Source organism: Cheilinus undulatus, unplaced genomic scaffold (genome assembly GCF_018320785.1).
Source record: "Cheilinus undulatus unplaced genomic scaffold, ASM1832078v1 Contig17, whole genome shotgun sequence".
NCBI lineage: Eukaryota > Metazoa > Chordata > Actinopteri > Labriformes > Labridae > Cheilinus > Cheilinus undulatus.
Window position 1 is genome coordinate 52,560 of NW_024571684.1, and position 19,273 is coordinate 71,832.

The 19,273-nt window shown below is 39.2% G+C and overlaps 1 protein-coding gene across 1 annotated transcript; it reads right to left on the reverse strand.

Annotated features, from left to right (window-relative positions):
* Positions 1–631: 631 nt before the first annotated feature.
* On the reverse strand, positions 632–17,197 carry LOC121506636 (E3 ubiquitin-protein ligase znrf2-like). The gene is made up of 4 exons (XM_041782456.1): positions 16,496–17,197; positions 12,102–12,197; positions 6,453–6,558; positions 632–1,484 (listed from the first exon to the last, which is right to left on the reverse strand). Exons 1-4 carry the CDS (start codon positions 16,818–16,820, stop codon positions 1,427–1,429), a joined length of 585 nt encoding a protein of 194 aa, XP_041638390.1. The 5' UTR covers positions 16,821–17,197; the 3' UTR covers positions 632–1,426.
* Positions 17,198–19,273: the final 2,076 nt, after the last annotated feature.

Consider the following 19,273-nt stretch of genomic DNA (forward strand, 5'->3'; position numbering starts at 1 on the left):
ATGAAACAAATGGTATTTAATGGTAAAAGCTAGCTTATCTAGACAAAAAATGTCGAAAAATTGTTAAAAAAAAGTGCCAAAAATTGGGGGGAGTGTCAATAAGAAGTTGCAAAAATGGCCAAAAATAGGAAAAAAGGAGTATTCAATGGCAAAAGGCAGCTTAATTGGGAAAAAAGTGGCAAAAACATGGATAAAGGGCTAAAGTGAGATAAAATTGGATCAAAAGGGGGGAACGTGGCAAAAGGAAGCTGCAAAATGGCCCAAAAAGGATAAAATGGGGTATTTAATGGCAAAAGATAGCTTAAATGGTTGAAAAGTGGCAAAAATGGTGAAAATGGCAAAAAAAGTTTCCTTTTTAAGGTTTTCTGGGGGGATAATATTTAAAATTAAGACATAAAAGAGCCACAAATCCTCAGTAAAGAGCCACATGTGGCCCAGAGCTTCACGTTGAGTATCACTGGTTTAGAGGGTAAATGAGAATGGCTCATAATGTTCTCCCAACATATTAAAACAGTTTGTCTCTTTTCTAATCTTCATCTTGTCTCTCTTGAGAGAAACGCCATCCTTCAGACAAGAGTTAACATGTTAGGGTGTATCATCACTTTTCATTAACTTCTTAAGTAGCCAGACACGAAGACAAAAATTTATTGTTGTGCAATTATTACAGTACAAGTACAAAGTACAATAAACAAAAATTCAGAGGTTATACAAAAATTTCCAGTCTATGACATAGCAGCATATTATGGCACTCCTTGTAAGAGCATGAATCATCATTAGAATATTTTTAATTCCACCACGAAACTACACAATCACATTACTGTGGTTCTGAAGGGCCAGTTGATTAACACAGACAGACTATTACATGTCTTACTATTTGGTCTAGGCGACAGGATTGTTTAACAGTGATAGCCACAATGAAATTAAGATTTCAACCATCCACACTGTAAGCCTCTCTTAAAGCTGACATGGGCATTTCTAATTCTCTATGGCTGTTTTTCACATTGCACAGCATCAGCCTAACAACCCTCTGACAGTCTCAGTCTAGATCACTGCTAAAAAGAGCTTTTTGTCCTCTATGTTGGTTATAGTCCTCTGTCATTAAATATCACCCTCCTCAATAGAACAGTTCAGATTCCAGGTTGTTTGAGGCTACTTAAGGCCAGTAGGTGGCATAAAAACATTCACATATTCTCTCCTGACAAGCGACCCCACCAGTGGTTCTTTAAGCATCCCACGATGTCGAGGGAAGCACGTCCACAGTCCGCTGATACTCCATCAGACAAAATGATAAATCTGGTACGCAGTAATGTCTTTAATTCCCTGAGGAGCGCTGATGCTCGGCTGGAACAGACAGTTTTGGGATGAGGTCAGGCACGCGGTCCACCACAGTGATGAACAGTCGGCTGAAACTGGACTCTTGTGGCTCTTAGTCAGCAGGATGCTCCGGACACGAGCGATTCACCTCAAACCACTCGTCTATACACCTGAAACAGGGAGACGACAGAGAAGTTTGTACCTTTAAAACCAAGAAGAAACGCCATCATCTCCACGACTCATTTTCTAATACATTCAGTTTTTACAAAACATTTAAATAATGTCATTGCCTGTGCTGTTATTTTGTAAAAACATATCCCTCTTCTCTTACTATATTTAGCTTCACTCTGATTGGATGGGAGGAGTTAGATCAGTGTTTTTCAAAGTGACGGTCCAGACCTCTGAGGCAGGGGTGTCAAACTCAAGGCCCGGGGGCCAAATCCGGCCCATGGTACAGTTACACCCAGCCCACCAGGTCATATCGTATTTTTATCATAACTGGCCAACTGGTTTGAGGACAGCAGATTTCCTCCAGTTTAAAAATGTAAACGTAACCATGGCGATCTAAAATATCCTTGTTAGGATATCCTTGTTTGTGTTCTTTGTGTATTTAATTTTTATTTTTGCATCACTATTTGTTATTATTATTATTATATATACACTTTTATTATTATATTCTAATATTATGAGTATATATTAACAGATAAACATTTTTATTTAATGTAAAATTTTTCTTTTTTTTCCTTTTCCTCCCTCTCTTCATCTCTCACTGTCTCTCATGTACCACTATAATATCACTCGTCTGTCTTGTTATTTCTCACCAAATTAGAAAAAAAATAAAATTTAAAAATCCTTGTAAAGTCTTGAAAATTAGAAAAAAGTTAAAAGTTAAAATAATTAGATAAAAGTCAGGAATGTGGGACAACACATTTCTGTTTTTATTTCAGATTCTTAATTTTGCATTCAGTTATGGTTTGACTTTTTATTTTATATGTTGACCTTTTTAATTCACAATTTTGACTTTTTATCTTATTTTTTGACCTTATAGATCCCCAATTTTAAATTTTAAGTAATATTTTGACCTTTCAAATTCATTATTATGATTTTTTATCTTATTTTTTGACCTTTTTAGCTCCTTACTTTGACTTTTATCTCATAATTTGACCTTGTAGATCCTCAATTTTAAATTTCCTTTAAAACTCAGTTTAAATATTTTTCTCACTCTTTAATGTTTTAAGCCGCTGATTTTGAATTTATCTAATATTTTGACTGTCAAGAATAATGATTTCAACTTTCTGTCTCATATATTTGCCTTTTAAAAACATTATTTTGACTTTGAATGCCAAGTTTTAAACATTTTGAGCTAATAAGTTTGAATTTTTATCTCAGATTCTGAGCCTTTAAACTTATTACTTCAACCCTTTTCAATCTCAAAATCAATAATCATCAGTTTATCAGGTTTTTTCCCCCATAATTCATTGCTGGTGAAAATGCATTTGACAGTTTAGGGTTAAATGTGGACCCTGCTCAGCCCTCAGGTTGGACCCAAAGTCAGAATTTGGCCCCTGCTGGGATTTAGTTTGACAGCCCTGCTCTAAGGGGTCAGGGAATCAGGGCTCTAATGGAGACACGGAGGGAGGAAAAGTCAACCCATGACTCTATTTTTAACAGCAGCATTTTAATTTCTTTTTTCCTTAGTAAAATTTGAACCTGCTATTTTTATCTATCTTTTTATCTATCTACTTTTGTATTATCTAATTTATCTACAGCTTTTATTATTTAGTATGTGGTACTTTGCACTGCACCGCTGGTGAGAACTTCATCTCGTTTTTATTGTGTATGTGCATACACAGCGTAAAGTGACAATAAAGGAATCTTGAAAAAGATGCTACTGCTGATTATTAGAGTAATTCAGAGGTTAAAATGTACAAGCATCATCCATTACAGCTTGAATAGGATAAGGATAGGATTCCTCTGCCTTCTATTGTCCAGGGATAAGAGGAATGGGCCTCTGATAACGTAAACTAGCATATTTGGCCAACTTTATTAGCTTCACCTCCATCAGTTAAGGAAGGTTCATACTTTAAAAGCAGACATAGTCTAGTCAGAGCAAAAAACATCTCACATCAGCACGCCTGGCTTTCATTTACAGCATCCTTTAGCGTCTTTTAGCTCTTAGCTAACTGATTATCATACTTTGGAGCATACATACAGTCTGCACAGAAACACAAACTTGGCTCACTGTTTTTTATTCCAAAAGAAGCTTAGCTAAGCCAAATATAGATAAGAGCTGGAATATCTGGAATTCTCATAGTTCTAAAATCAATCTCTCTTTTAGTATGGGTCTTTACTGATGTCCACCAGCTCATTTAAATTCTGTTTAAGCGTCACTGGTTATTAGTACAACTACGAACAGTGCAAGAGGTGTCAGAACTGTGCAGGGCATTTTTATAAATACATCTGATTAAGACAAATGAAGAAGAATTTGCTAAAATGAGGGTCATTTCCTTCCAGAACAACCGCCATTTGTGCTTATAGCCACTTATGCATGAATAATCACGAGTTTGCACATTTTAAAGGGAAAACTTTATTTTAGGTTAATATAGCATTCAAATAAATATAACATACAAAAGTATAAGCAAGTGAAGTCTATCGCCCAAACCTGAGGGTGGACCAAGTGGACAAGTGGGTGTGCCCAGGCCCATGAGGTGTGCCCCTAACGGCGCGGCTGCTATATGATGGTTGACACGGCGATGTTTGGGAGCCTTCAAATTATTCGACTGGTACAGTTCTCATCTCTGCTTGTTAGCTCTAAGACCTTAGCCTTAGCTTCACGTCTTTTTTTAGCTTCACTTAGCTTAGTTTAGCTTCGATTAGCTTACCTTAGGTTAGCTTTTGCTTCGCTTCACTTAGCATAGATTAGCTTCGCTAAGCTTGACTAAGTTCAGTTTATCTTTTTTATAGCTTCACTTAGCTTAGTTTAGCTTCGCTAAGCTTGACTAAGTTCAGTTTATCTTTGCTTAGCTTCACTTAGCTTAGTTTGGCTTCGCTAAGCTTGACTAAGTTTAGTTTATCTTTTTTAGCTTCACTTAGCTTAGTTTAGCTTTGCTTAGCTTACCTTAGGTTAGCTTTTGCTTCGCTTCACTTAGCATAGACTAGCTTTGCTAGCCTAAGTTCAGTTTATCTTTGCTTAGCATCACTTAGCTTAGGTCAGCTTTTCTTAGCTTAGTTTAGCTTCACTAAGCTTGACTAGGTTCAATTTCTCTTTGCTTATCATCACTTAGCTTAGTTAAGCTTTGCTTAGCTTAGTTTAATTCAACTTAGCTTAGTATATGTTTAGTTAGCTAAGCTTCACTAACTTTAGCTTAGCTTCACTTAGCTTAGTTTAGCATTGCTTAGTTTAGCTTCACTTAGCTTAGTTTAGCTTCACTTAATTTAGCTTCACTTAGCTTAGTTTAGCTTCACTTAATTTAGCTTCACTTAGCTTAGTTTAGCTTCACTTAATTTAGCTTCACTTAGCTTACTTTAACTAATCTTAGCTTAGTTTAGCTTTACTTAGCTTATTTTAGCTTTACTTAGCTTATTTTAGCTTTGCTTAGCTTTGCTTCTCTTAGCTCAGTTTAATCTTACTTAGCTCAGTTTAATCTTACTTAGCTCAGTTTAGCTTTGCTTAGCTTTGCTTCTCTTAGCTCAGTTTAATCTTACTTAGCTCAGTTTAATCTTACTTAGCTCAGTTTAGCTTTGCTTAGCTTTGCTTCTCTTAGCTCAGTTTAATCTTACTTAGCTCAGTTTAGCTTTGCTTAGCTTTGCTTCTCTTAGCTCAGTTTAATCTTACTTAGCTCAGTTTAATCTTACTTAGCTCAGTTTAGCTTTGCTTAGCTTTGCTTCTCTTAGCTCAGTTTAATCTTACTTAGCTCAGTTTAGCTTTGCTTAGCTTTGCTTCACTTAGCTCAGTTTAATCTTACTTAGCTCAGTTTAATCTTACTTAGCTCAGTTTAATCTTACTTAGCTCAGTTTAGCTTTGCTTAGCTTTGCTTCTCTTAGCTCAGTTTAATCTTACTTAGCTCAGTTTAATCTTACTTAGCTCAGTTTAATCTTACTTAGCTCAGTTTAGCTTTGCTTAGCTTTGCTTCACTTAGCTCAGTTTAATCTTACTTAGCTCAGTTTAATCTTACTTAGCTCAGTTTAGCTTTGCTTAGCACAGATGTTGTAACAGTGGAACAACTGCTTCTTTTGGGCTCTGTCCAAACAAAACAGAAACATCCACCACCTCTTCAAAAGTACACTAGCAAAGACACTTCAGCCCATCTTTGCTGAATGTGTAACCTTGAGACAGAAATAGTTTTCATCTTTAAAGCTGAGCTACTCTGGATGTAAGAGCAACAGATTTATGTAAAGGAGTGTGGTAAATCTTCCCATCTTTCTTTGAAAGCTAACACAATTTGTTAAAGTACACTTGTTGTAGCTTTATTTTTTGGGGGATAATTTAGCACACTTAGTTTAAAACTGAAAACACATGGTTAGTTTCACTTTTTCTCTATCCAGAATAATTCATGTTGAAGTAAACTTCTGTGACTTTTCTATTTTCCACAAAGAACTTTCAGCATTTCCATCTTTGTTTTCCTCTGCTGCTGCATGCTGGTGTTGGTGAATATCCAGTGGTGTCTATATCAAAAGGACACATCACCAGTTTAAATAAATATATTTTGTCTTTTTGTGAGACTATTATCACCCTTTTGCTTTTGGTCCGGCAGCATGGTAGCTTATTTTAGCATAGAGCTTGAAAACAGGGCATCTGGCATCCAAAGGTAAAAAACTCCCCATGTAGCACCTAAAAGTTGACTAATTAACATGCTGTATCACCGTTGTTTAATGCATAAAAGGGTTATGTAACACTTTTTCTTGGCTGTGTATGTAGGGCACATGTTAAGCATGCTAGGCTGAGTAAACTGGTCATTAGCATTTGCTTTCTATTTACTGCAGAAAATTCGGAGACGTTTAAATTAATCATCCACTCTTGGGGGGAAAAGAGTTGTTATTGCATCAAATGTTAACCAGCAGAAATTAATGTTTAAAAAATGCATTGTGCATCTGTCCAACTATTTCTAACTGAATTCATGTGTGTTTGCGTCAGTTACCCTTTATGGTAGATACAGAGGCAGGGCAGCCTGGCAATGGTATCTCCCTGCTCCAGCTCCTCTAAGCAGATGGCACATTCCCCGGAGTCTCTGGACAGGATGTCCTCTGATAAAGACAACATGGAAAGACAACAAACTGAGAAAAGAGAAGTGTACAAAACACTATGTATCTGCTTTAGTGTTCAGTTCAGCTGAGGAACTCTGCATAACCAGGTGTTTAACCTTTGCTGCCTAAACACCAGGGGTCAGCTGTGCACAGGAGAGAACTTGCATTTCTGCAGGAAGAAGAGGGCTGAACATTAATTTAAAAAACACTGAGTTAATGTCAGTAATCAGATGAACCCTAGATCAGTTATTGATGAAACTTCCTTTTGTGTTTACCTGCACATTTATCTACGAAAGGCCCTTGAGTCAAGACTTGGGGCCTAGTTTTGAGACTCTTTATTTGCATTAGAATAAATCTATGGGAGAAGAAGATAATTTCAAAAATGCATGGAGAAAAAGTGTTGATTTGATGAATTTTGCACGTGTGTATTAGCATGATAAGATGACACAGCGTGCTGCCAATGAGCCACATGCTCAGGTTCCACTTATTTATCAGCAGCAGGCATGCTGCCATGGGTGTGTGTGTGCCAGCAGTAAAAAGTGTGCATGTGCAGATCTCTGCATATTAAACATACAGACAACCTTCTCTTGTTTACCGATATGCATCGCTGTCAGGTCTGGGGAGTTTCTAACTGCAGGAAGTGTTTTGTGAAAGATGCATGCTAACAGAGAAAATGTGTTTCCCTTTCCTGTGAGCACATGTAGGTGCATGTGCACGCCCAGGTGCTCACTCACTGCTGGTTTACTGTCATGTTTGTGGCTGTACCAGTGTGCAGCTGCATTTACTCTGACCATGTTATGCTGCACTCTTTAATGCCTGCAATGCAAGTGCATTTCTAAACTCAAAAGTGTGCATTGTCATAAATATCCTTAAATGCTAGACATCTTTCATATTGTCTGACTACTCCCTGCACACGGTCTAGTTGTAGAAGCAAATTGATGCAAATTTCTCAAAGAAAGGCAGAAGAAGTAGGAGGCTGACAAGTACATGCTCTGCCCTTATGGATAATTTGACTAACTAGTGCCTGATTACTTACATTTACTGCTGGCTGTTGTTTCTTTTTTAAGTTTTAAAGTGTGTATTGCTCAACTCAAAACATACAATTATAAAGTGGCATAAAAAAGTTCTGCTTTCAAAAGAACTTTTTAAATTCCCTTTTTTAAAATCTATATTTTCTCTATCCTTTCTTTTATACACTGTACTTGGATACTAAGATGACCTTCAATATTTACTGCAGTTTTCAAAGCCGGCTGTAACCAGATGTGTGTTTTCATGGTGGCTGCCATGATAGAGTGACCATGACGAGACGAACAGTTTGTTACAGTTGCCGTGGAGGGACAGGATGTTATGTCAAAGACTGCCGAATGAGGAAGCATACCTCTGTAATTTGTAATAATTGTGCAGGATGTCATGCCATGTCTGTAATTTGCGGAGTAAAAATTCACGGGTAAGTTACCAATCATATTTTAGCACACAAAAGCCGTGTTTCCATCAGGGGGTCCGGTTTGATTCGGTTTGGTTTGGTACGCTAAACCTCAAAATTGTTATTGTTTCCACAGACATCCGTGCTCTCACTTGGTGGGCGGACTGTAAAGGTGATGAATGGGAAGTCACATGCAGCGCGAGTCAGCTGGTCCAGCCGCAGAGTTATAGAAAGGATGAGAGACAGAAATCAGTCGGAAATAAGCATTAAACAGCTTTATTTCAGCTGAAAGTGCTTTTAAAAAAATAACTGCATCTTAATGATGTTAACCGCTGTCAGTACAGATCCTCAGCTGATGGAATACGTGTACAGAGACGTTTGAGTCGTAACGCTACGTTAATATGTGAATATATCTAGTCTAGAACAGTTTATACAACGAAATATGAAAGTTTAGAGCTGTACTGTAAGAATATGCTACATTAAAAATAAGGTAAAAGTTCAGCTGGTGTTAGAATCAAACTAGATTAAATCAGAAATCCTGGGTGCGCTGATCTTGTTTTAAAATAGGCTGCAACCTGAAGTTTTACAAACACGTCCAACAACCACAGAGCGACGTTTTCACAGGTTACCTAAAGTAAGAAGTAGATTAACAATAACTAGTTACAGTACAGGGAATCAACCAATCTAATGCTTTGTATTCACAAAACTTCAGCATTAATTTAGTTTCACATCCATTGCGGATAGACCAGGCTGATGTGAGCCTTCAGGCTCTACTTTGTGTTCTTAAAATCAGGTCCAGATAAACATCAGGAAACTTGATTTGTGGCCAGATATCAATATCCACAGATTAGGAAACAGTTTGGATCTCTGTTGAGTCCAAATATCCCCGATTTAAGTAGACATCAGTGAGTTTTTCTCCCGTTTTTCCCACTCCTAACAGCGCTGACTTCCGTGTTTTGCAGACTGAAGCTGAGCAGCTATGTCATACGCTGACATGACATCAGTACAACCCCCTATTGTTGTGTGTGTGTAGCTCCACCTTTGTGGGACGGATAGATAAGATAGGTACCCCTACGAAGGAGTGCCAAAAAGTGGGACAGTACAGGTGTTTTTTTTGGGAACCTTTCCAACTTTTGCTCTATGGAAATACAAAAAAATGCGTGCCATTCCGCACTGAACTGAGCCAGACCGCTTGGTGGAAACGACCTAATAGAGAGCCAGAAGAAATAGTTAGCGTGTAAAAATCAGCTTCGTTGTAATTTAGGATGGTAATTGTGTTTATACGATCCCTTTTTCTGCTATTTTTTCTATTTTTTTCTGATTAAAAATATGTGATTGACACATACAAGTTATAAATAGTGTTTCCCTTTCACTTCATTTCAGCCTATGTGTTAAAATGACTTTATTTTACTTATTCATTGAAACTCTGCTGTCCAATCCTGCTTGCATGCACCGCTACTCTCTTCATTCATGCAGCTGCTCTGCTTCCTACAGCTTCTCTTTGCAAGTGCCTGATCTTAAATCAGTATTATTCAGCTGTAAATTTCATGCATAACACAATTTATGATTTAAAATGTGTTCCTCAACTTTCATAACAATCCCAAATGCCTATAATGTCAGCATCAGCTGCATAGAAACTGTTAAAAGTTACAGCAGAGGCTCATATTCTACATTAGACATCTATCTATGTCATGCATTAATGCTTCACTTTCTCTCTCTTCCTCTGTCTGATTGGCTGCAGATATGCACAGGTGACTCATGCAGCCTTGATGGGTAATGTGATTATTGGAGGAGATATTTCACTGGTTTATTAGTCATGGACAGCTAGCTACAGATTAGGGCTGGGCAATTAATCAAAAAATAGATTAAATCACAATATGGCCTGCTCCAATTTTCAAATCACAGAAGGTGAAATGTTTCTTAAATTTCAAAATACCCGTTTAAAACTTAATTTTGCAGCAGAGATGCAATGCATTACATAACCACGCAATCACTCGAATGCCATTTTTTTGGAATAGTCTACAAAAAATCCTACTTTCTTCATTTTTATACTTTTTCTTATTAAATATGAAAATGACATAGAAATATAGAGAGCCATTCAATACAAAAAATCATATTCAATTTGCAATATGTTTTAAAATCATCACAATAAAGTATTTTTTCAAAATTGTTCAGCCCTTGTTTAATCTAATATTGTGGTGGTTGTAAGAGAGAATTATTTATTGCTTGTGTTTGTTTGAAAACAAACACAAACATCGTCAGGAGCCAGCTGAGGTGGTTCGGGCATCTAATCAGGATGCCTCCTGGACGCCTCCCCACAGAGGTGTTCCGGGCATGTCTGGTTGGGAGGAGACCTCGGGGAAGACCCAGAATATGCTGGAGGAATTACGTATCCTGTCTGGTCGGGGAACGCCTTGCGATCCCCCAGCAGGGGTCGGAAAGTGTCACTGGGGAAAGGGATGCCTGGGTAGACTTGCGACCCGGCTCCGGATGAGCGGATGAAGATGGATGGATGGATTATTCAAAATAAAAATTCACTGTGCATTTTCATTGCTGCTGTCTCTGAGCACCCTCATGTTTTCCTTCAGAAATGCCCGTGAATTTGAAAACATTACAGACTTCCCTTATCCTGTGCAAATGTACCACCCAACTCTGATATCAGGGAAATTCACAAACTGCTAGAGGTTCACAGGTAATGCTAATGCTAGTACCATGCAAACAGTACTTTATTTTGGATTTAAGAGTGTATTCAACAAAACCTCCACTTCATAAGGTGTTTTAGCAAAGAAGGTAAAGTGTTGTTTTTGTTTCATGGATGAAATTCAAATAATGTGCTGGAAAAGTTCTTTAGAAAGGACCTTCCTTGTTAGCACAGCAAGCTATCTCAGAAGAGTAGCTAACCGTCTAACAAATACAAAATTAGATTACAGAGTGAAAAATGAGAGGCTCACTGCCCACTTTGGGCCGTGAGCCCCCCAGGGCAGCGCAGGGTAGTAACAGGAGGGGTGCGGCAAGGCCAGGCTAAGCAGCACTGGCTGCTAACTTCAGCCCTGTAGAAGAGGAGAAGTTTACTGATGTCTCCAGATTCAACAATATTATTGCAGTTCTAGTCCAAGACATTGCCAACATTTTGGACTGGAGTGGGAAAGGAGTGGTAGTAGCTAGGCACACTTTTTTTCTCCTTTTGCATCTACAAAACATAATCAAATCATAGCTGGACAGTGAAAATGAACGGAGTTTGGCAGTCTCACAGCTGCACCCAAGACGCAAAAAGATCTATAGCACCAGATAAGCCCACAGTAGTCAGTGAAACTATTGCACAACTCAGTATATAAACCTTAAAGATGTTCATTAAGTTTTTCTTTTCAGGGAATTGTTCATCTTCAGAGAGCCAGATTTTTAAAACTCAAAAAATTTAGGTTTTATTTTTTTTATGTGAAATTTGCAAAAATTATAAAAAATGGTGTGTTTGTTGTCCTTTTTCATGTTTTTACATATGGGTACGTATGGTGAGGGGTAGAGGGGGGCCTGAAGATGCCAGGATCTCAGAGAGTTGAGGAGTAAAGCCTTAGCCAGCTGAATTAGTGCTCTGATTATTCCAGGTTTTACCTATTTCACCTCTAAACATGAGATACTGGACCCTCCAAAGGGCTGTAAAGTAATGAGTGTATAACACATTTATAAAGATAAACAGAGAAAATAAAGCAGATACCCGATACTTTCATTTTCTCTCAGCTCTGAAATTCTTATAAATAAATCTGTCTATGACAGGAAATAAATGTGATGAACTGTAGGAGTAGGCATAGGTTTCTCAGACTTGGTCAAAGGTAAAAAACGAAGAGAAACAATGTGATGTCTAATGCCAGATCTTAGAGGTTTCACCACTTTAACTGGTCTCTATAATAGAATCATTTTAAATATAGAACTGCTATTTTTAATCCTATAAAAATGGAAATCTAATCTGCACTCCTGCTGTCGTTAATCTGCTTCATGCATGTTTACCTGTAATAGAAAAGAGAGCAAACCTGTGGAATATCACACGTTCAAAGCAGTTGTGACCAAAAACATCAACCTTTCAGACGCCACATGACTTTGTGAACTTTCTCCCCTGCTTTCTTACTGTTGTAGGTGAGCCGCGTTTTGCTGAAACACATGAGCAGGTGCTTCTCGATTTCATCCGCTGCCATAAACTTGGAGCAAAGAGGACAGTGGAAACCTGGGAGGAAAACACAAAAACAAGAACATGTTAACGTCTGCCTCATAACTTTTTATTGACGTGTAAACATGGGAGGGCGTGGGACCGTTTTTGTTGGCAGATCTTACACACTCATAGTTGGCCTTGCACCCCTATGGACATGCTAGCTCTGTCTGCTGTAAACAATCTGTTACAATCTGCTTGGCTAATCACAGCGTCGCTGCACATTACAACCAACGCCAATCACATCGTTGAGCTAAGACGTAGTTATTGCATATTTTATTGCCCTTCATGAATCAAAAACGTCATTTATTAGTTCATAATTTGACCCACATACACATGGCCTGACCCCGTTCATCATCATAGCTGCACAAAGATTACTGGGACATGTGCTGCTGGATGTGAGATAAGATAACGTCCTGGTTCCCCTTCAGAGAGGGACGATGCACCGTATGTTCAGAACAATAGTCTTGGTTTCTGTTGTGAACATGCTTGAGAAAAAAGGGAACATTGTCAGGCCTGCAGAGTCACGCTCACATGGATGTGATGTGTAAATGTAATTGATGACTATTTATGATTGGACTTCCTTATAGAAAACAAGGGGAAGACCAAAACGCTAGCATGGTTCTAATGGCTGTGCCTTAAGGAAATGAGGAAACTTCTTATTTGTGATTTACAGGGAATCACAAATAAGAAGTTTCCTCATTTCCTTATTTGTGATTTACAGAGAATCAAAACTACAGCAGTAGGGGCAGGCGGTTTACTTCTCTATCTACAACAGGGGTGTTAAACTCAAGGCCTGGGGGCCAAATCCGGCCCGTGGAACAGTTAAATCCGTCCCTCATATTCCTGTTCTAACTGTCCCATCAGTCTGAGGTCTGCAGATTTCCTCAAGTATAAAAATATGAACTTATCCTGATGATTTAAGATTTCCTTGTTAAGTCACAAAATCTGAAAAAAGTAAGAATGAAAATATTTAGATAAGAAGTCAGGAAAAAATAATTAATTTGTGTTTTAATTTCACATTTTCAATTTTCAATCTCACAATTAGGACTCAAACTTAGGATTTTGACTTTTTATTTCATATTTTAGGCATTTCAACTCATAATTTTGACTTCTCATATCATATTTTGAGCTTTAAGATTACTAATTCTAATTTTAAAGTGATATTTTGACCTTTTTAACCAGTCATTTTGTATTTTATCTCATATTTCCAACTCCTAACTTTGACTTTATAATCCCATAGTTTGACCTTTTAGACTCACAATCGAAAATTTTGAATCATATTTTGACTTTTAATTTCATGATGATAAATTTTATTCCTTATTTTGACCTTTTAAACTCATGATTTTGACTTTCTTTCTAATATATTTGCCTTTAAAAAAACATTATTTTTCAATTTCAATTTCATGTTTTGACCTTTTTGAACTAATAAATTGACTTTCTCAGATTTTGAGCCTTTAAACTTATCTTTTTAAATTTGTAAATATCAAAATCATTTATCATCAGCGATAGTTTTTCATCTTTTATTACTGCTGAAATGATAGTTTATGGTTAAAAGGTGACCCTGTTAGGCCCTCAGGTTAGACCTGAATCCAGAATCCGGCCCCTGCTGTGATTGAGTTTGATCTACAATGACGTTAGGCCTCTGCGATAGCTCTCTGTGCTGCTTTGACTCCTCTCTGTTGTGATCTGGTCTTGAGACAACCCACCAGCTGAGAGGCAGCTACACTTGCAGATTCAGGAAGTTTGTGTGCATGTGTGTGCGTGTGTGTGTGTGTCGGGCAATGTGTAACCAGCAGGAAGCCCTTATCTGCTGACCTACATAATGCACTGTTCTCCCTAAGAGAAAAACAAGCCATTTTTCTAAGACAGAGCGAAGGCAAAATAAGGCAGACAATGGCAGAGTGGAGTTTGGGGAGAGCCACCTGTGGCTTCAGTAAAACTGCCGGAGTGCTGAACAAAGGGCTCAGTCATCACGCTGCTATTACCATATGCAAGGTATCACATGTCCAATGGAAAAATACTAAGTCACTCTGACTGATGCTTTAATTGGACATGAAAGATCCACTTTTTCAGATCGTATTTTGAAAAGAGATATGATGGTATCCACCACATCAGTGTAGCTTATACTGATGATGATTTAAAGAAGTGCATGCCTGGCCTACTGCTCTGTAGAAAGATGTTCATGTTTAATGTCATTTAGGAATATTTATAACATTAGTAAAAATTTATTGATGTTGATAAGCTGTGTATATGTCCCAATTTTAGATAACCCATTGTTTTTAAATATTAAAAACTGTTGGTGAACTCCTGCACATCGTCTAGTGAGTGGCTCTCAAACGGTGTGGCAGGATACACTAGTGTGTCTTGAGGCAAGTCTAGGTGTGCCTTAACCCTTGGGGATCTGGCTGGGCCCCTGAAAACAACCCGGAGAACGGGCCCTCCCCAGCTGTGATTTATTGATGATACCCGTGTAAATGTGTTGGATCAGTAGCATTGGTGCTAGCATCCTGGCTAACAGTTACCTCATTTGGCAAGCTATTATTACGTTGAAATTGGTGTTAAAATTATTAATTCATGCTACCTCTAAGCAAGTTCACCATTTTTTCTACTCATTTTGCCACTTGTTTTGACTACTTAAACCATTTTTGTTGCTTTTTTGCAATTTTGCAACTTTTTAAAAATAATTTTTACCCACTTTTGCAACTTTTATCAAACTTTATGCCACATTTAACCAATTTTGCTACCTTTTTGCTGTTTTTTGCCTACTTTTGCAACTATTTGGACATTTTTTGCCAATTTTTTTCATCACTTTTAACCCCTTTTAACCATCTTTTAGTAACTTTAACCCTCTTTGCCACATTTCTGCCACTTATAATCTATTTTGCCAACTTTTCACCACTTCAACCCATTTTTGCCACCTTCTTGCCAATTTTCAGTCCCTTTTCCTTTGTCTGGCCACTTTTTACCCAGTATTTGCCCATTTTTAAATTGCTTTTAACCCATTTTACCACCTCTCTACAACATTCAATCCTTTTTGGCCACTTGTTACCCATTTTTGCAACCTTTTTGACACTTTCAACATGTTTTGCCCCCTTTAACCCATTTTTTGGCACCTTATGCCAATTGTTACCCATTTTTGACTTTCTCTTGCCACTTTTTGCTCAATTTTGCTGTGTTTTTTCATCACTTTTAACCAATTTTGCCACCAATCCGCCACCTTTTGCCCACTTTTGCCACCTCCAGTTTGCTGGGCCCCAGAAACCTCTCCCCTTTATCCCCCTTACGGGCCACCTTGACTGTTATAATATTAAAAAGTCTATTTTGTATTGATATGAATATGGTGTGCCTTGAGGTTTTGGCTTAACCTAAGATGTGTCTTGGGTGAAAAAAGTTTGAAAACCACTGGTCTAGACTGCCCTGGTAATGTTCCAAAGAAGAGGTGGAACTGGCAGGAAGCAATAACCCTCATTATCACCACTTTTCCAAACATTGCCAACATGTTTGTGCAATTCAGACCAGTGGTTGTCAACTGGTCTAGCATCAGGACTCACCACCACATCCTTAAAGGCAACCCGCGGCCTAAAGTCCCAATGTTTCGCAATCATATCTAAATGCTTTTAATGGCAAAACAGAAATTAGAAATGGAACAAAAGATGCAATGAAACAAAGGCGCTGAGGCATATCATTCAAAATAAAACCACATCATGGGCTTTTTTGTCTCTTTTTTTATTCTAGGCACACTTTAGCGACCCACCTTTGGGTCCCGGCCCACCAGTTGAGAAACAATAATCCACTTTTAAAAGCATGGCATTTAGGATAAAAATTTTTCCTTCAGTTTAGCAGTATGTGTGAGTTTCTCTGCAATTTATGATCAATAAAAACAAAAATTCCCAGTATTTGGTATCTAGGACTTCTGTTTTTGATGGCATGTATTGCTTTATCCTTACTAGGCTTATATCAAAGGTTATAACTCTGGTGTCATGTGTTATAAGTTTACACATGTATCAGCTTCAGCTACAAATATCAGGAGTGATTTTTAGCCCAGTAAAAGGGAGGATATCAGGCTTTAGCCTACTTTGGCACTAAAAACACTGACAGTATTACCAAAGACAGACTGTAAGAGCATAATGCTCCACTGAGCCTCAACTTTTGGTAACAAGGACAGTGTGTACTTCAGGAACAACACGGAAATCAGAAGGTATAACAGATTTCCTAGGAAATAACATCATAAATATGCATATGACAGCCTGCTTCCCGGGTGTTTTATGTGTTCTAATGTGTATTTTTGTGGATTAGCAGGTTTAAATTCTTACCTCCGAGTAGGCGTGGGGACAGGTGAGCAGGCAGGGAGCCGATAAGCAACCTGTGGCCTTCAGGAGGCAGCTGGCCCTGGTCGACACCATCCGTGCCATCGAGGCTCTGGTTGAGAACGTGTGACCCTGACCTGCCGGCCGGTATACTGAGCCCGGAGCTGGTCGGCCCACTCCCTGTGTACCGGATCCGTGGGCCATCTGGTCCATTAGTGTACCTGAACCCAGCGATCCTCTCCCCTCCGCTCGGGTTCCCGGACGGGAGATCGGAGCTGGAATAAGCCCGAGTCCTGCCATCAAATACAGGGCTGCTCTGCTTGGCCCCCATGCTGTCTCAGGGTTTTATCGTGTACTTTAAAGTTCTTAGCCACGACACATGATCACACCGAGTTATGAAGAAGTGTCAGCGCGAGAGGAACTGCAGCTTTACGCAGACGTAACAATAAAAGCGAGCACATGCAGCATTTTAAAGTTTCATAGAACACCCTGTGCGTAAAGTGCGCACTCACTGACGCCTAACTTAATTTCCAAATGATGTTTTTTTTTCTTGGCAGAGCCCTTCCCCTTTTCAAACAATAGAAAAATAAAAAGATCAGATCTCTTCAGCTTTGAGTCTTCACGTCAACTCCTCCAGACGAGGACATCAGCGCAAATGTTGACCCAAAGCCCATCTGGTTCAAGTTTGTTTTTGTGCTCAACTGTGGCCGTCTGGAAAGAAAAATAAAAGGAGGGAATGCCCTCCTCCCCCTGTCAGCTCCGGGAAACTACCCAGAGTTCACCGGGACATGATAAACACGCCTTCAAAATAAAAGCGCTAGACAGCGTGGACAATGAGGAAGTCCCCGGGATGTGAAGTCTTTGTCTTTAGGGCATCTATTAATGATGCTGCCGTCTAAGTTCAACAGAGGTTCTTCTGGTTTGCATTTGCATGTTCTGCCTTCATTTGAAAGGCGACTGAATCCACAGGAGAGTTTTTGGAGCCTACCCAAATACTGATCAGGTTCTTGTTAGGATTTTTGCTCTACACTTTAGTATCGCTATCATCTGCTACTGTACAGTCAACACTACAGCACTAACACTGAGTCTATACAGCTATATTAACCTCTGCTAACCCCCAAAACTCTCTCTACAATTGATAATAGGCCACACAAAACTACTCTGTAGATTTATAAAGATTCTATTCAGGCCCATATATAAAGTTACTGCAGAAAACTCAGTTGTCAAATGTGTACAGCAGGTCTAATGTTTTACAGTTAGTAGACCTTAAGAGAAGATGAACGCTAAACCCTCATAACAGGACAGCTTGCAGTCCCAAAGCATGGGTGTAGCACGTGTGTGTTGGGGGCGGAAAAAAAAGCAGAGACAGAGAGGAAGATGAGGATGACTGAGGAGAAATAAGCAGGGACAGAGATCAAGATGAGGATGATAGAGGAGAAGAAAGCAGGGACAGAGATCAAGATGAGGATGATAGAGGAGAAGAAAGGAGGGACAGAGATCAAGATGAGGATGATAGAAGAGAAGAAAGGAGGGACAGAGATCAAGATGAGGATGATAGAGGAGAAGAAAGGAGGGACAGAGATCAAGATGAGGATGATAGAGGAGAAGAAAGGAGGGACAGAGATCAAGATGAGGATGATAGAGGAGAAGAAAGGAGGGACAGAGATCAAGATGAGGATGATAGAAGAGAAGAAAGGAGGGACAGAGATCAAGATGAGGATGATAGAAGAGAAGAAAGGAGGGACAGAGATCAAGATGAGGATGATAGAAGAGAAGAAAGGAGGGACAGAGATCAAGATGAGGATGATAGAGGAGAAGAAAGCAGGGACAGAGATCAAGATGAGGATGATAGAGGAGAAGAAAGGAGGGACAGAGATCAAGATGAGGATGATAGAGGAGAAGAAAGCAGGGACAGAGATCAAGATGAGGATGATAGAAGAGAAGAAAGGAGGGACAGAGATCAAGATGAGGATGATAGAAGAGAAGAAAGGAGGGACAGAGATCAAGATGAGGATGATAGAGGAGAAGAAAGCAGGGACAGAGATCAAGATGAGGACTGTGGAGGAGAAGAAAGCAGGGACAGAGAGCAAGATGAGGATGACAGAGGAGAAAAAAGCAGGGACAGAGATCAAGATAAGGATGATAGAGGAGAAGAAAGCAGGGACAGAGAGCAACATGAGGATGACAGAGGAGAAGAAAGCAGGGACAGAGATCAAGATGAGGAGGATGGAGAAGAAAGCAGGGACGGAGATCAAGATGAGGATGATAGAGGAGAAGAAAGCAGGGACAGAGAGCAAGATGAGGATGGTGGAGGAGATAGCAGGGACAGAGAGCAAGATGAGGAAGATGGAGAAGAAAGCAGGGACGGAGATCAAGATGAGGATGATAGAGGAGAAGAAAGCAGGAACAAAGAGCAAGATGAGGATGATAGAGGGGAAGAAAGCAGGGACAGACAGCAAGATGAGGATGGTGGAGGAGAAAGCAGGGACAGAGAGCAAGATGAGGAAGATGGAGAAGAAAGCAGGGACGGAGATCAAGATGAGGATGATAGAGGAGAAGAAAGCAGGAACAAAGAGCAAGATGAGGATGGTGGAGGAGAAGAAAGCAGGGACAGAGATCAAGATGAGGAGGATGGAGAAGAAAGCAGGGACGGAGATCAAGATGAGGATGACAGAGGGAAAAAAAACGGGGACAGAGACCAAGATGAGGATGATAGAAGAGAAGAAAGCAGGGACAGAGATCAAGATGAGGATGGTGAAGGAGAAGAAAGCAGGGACAGAGACC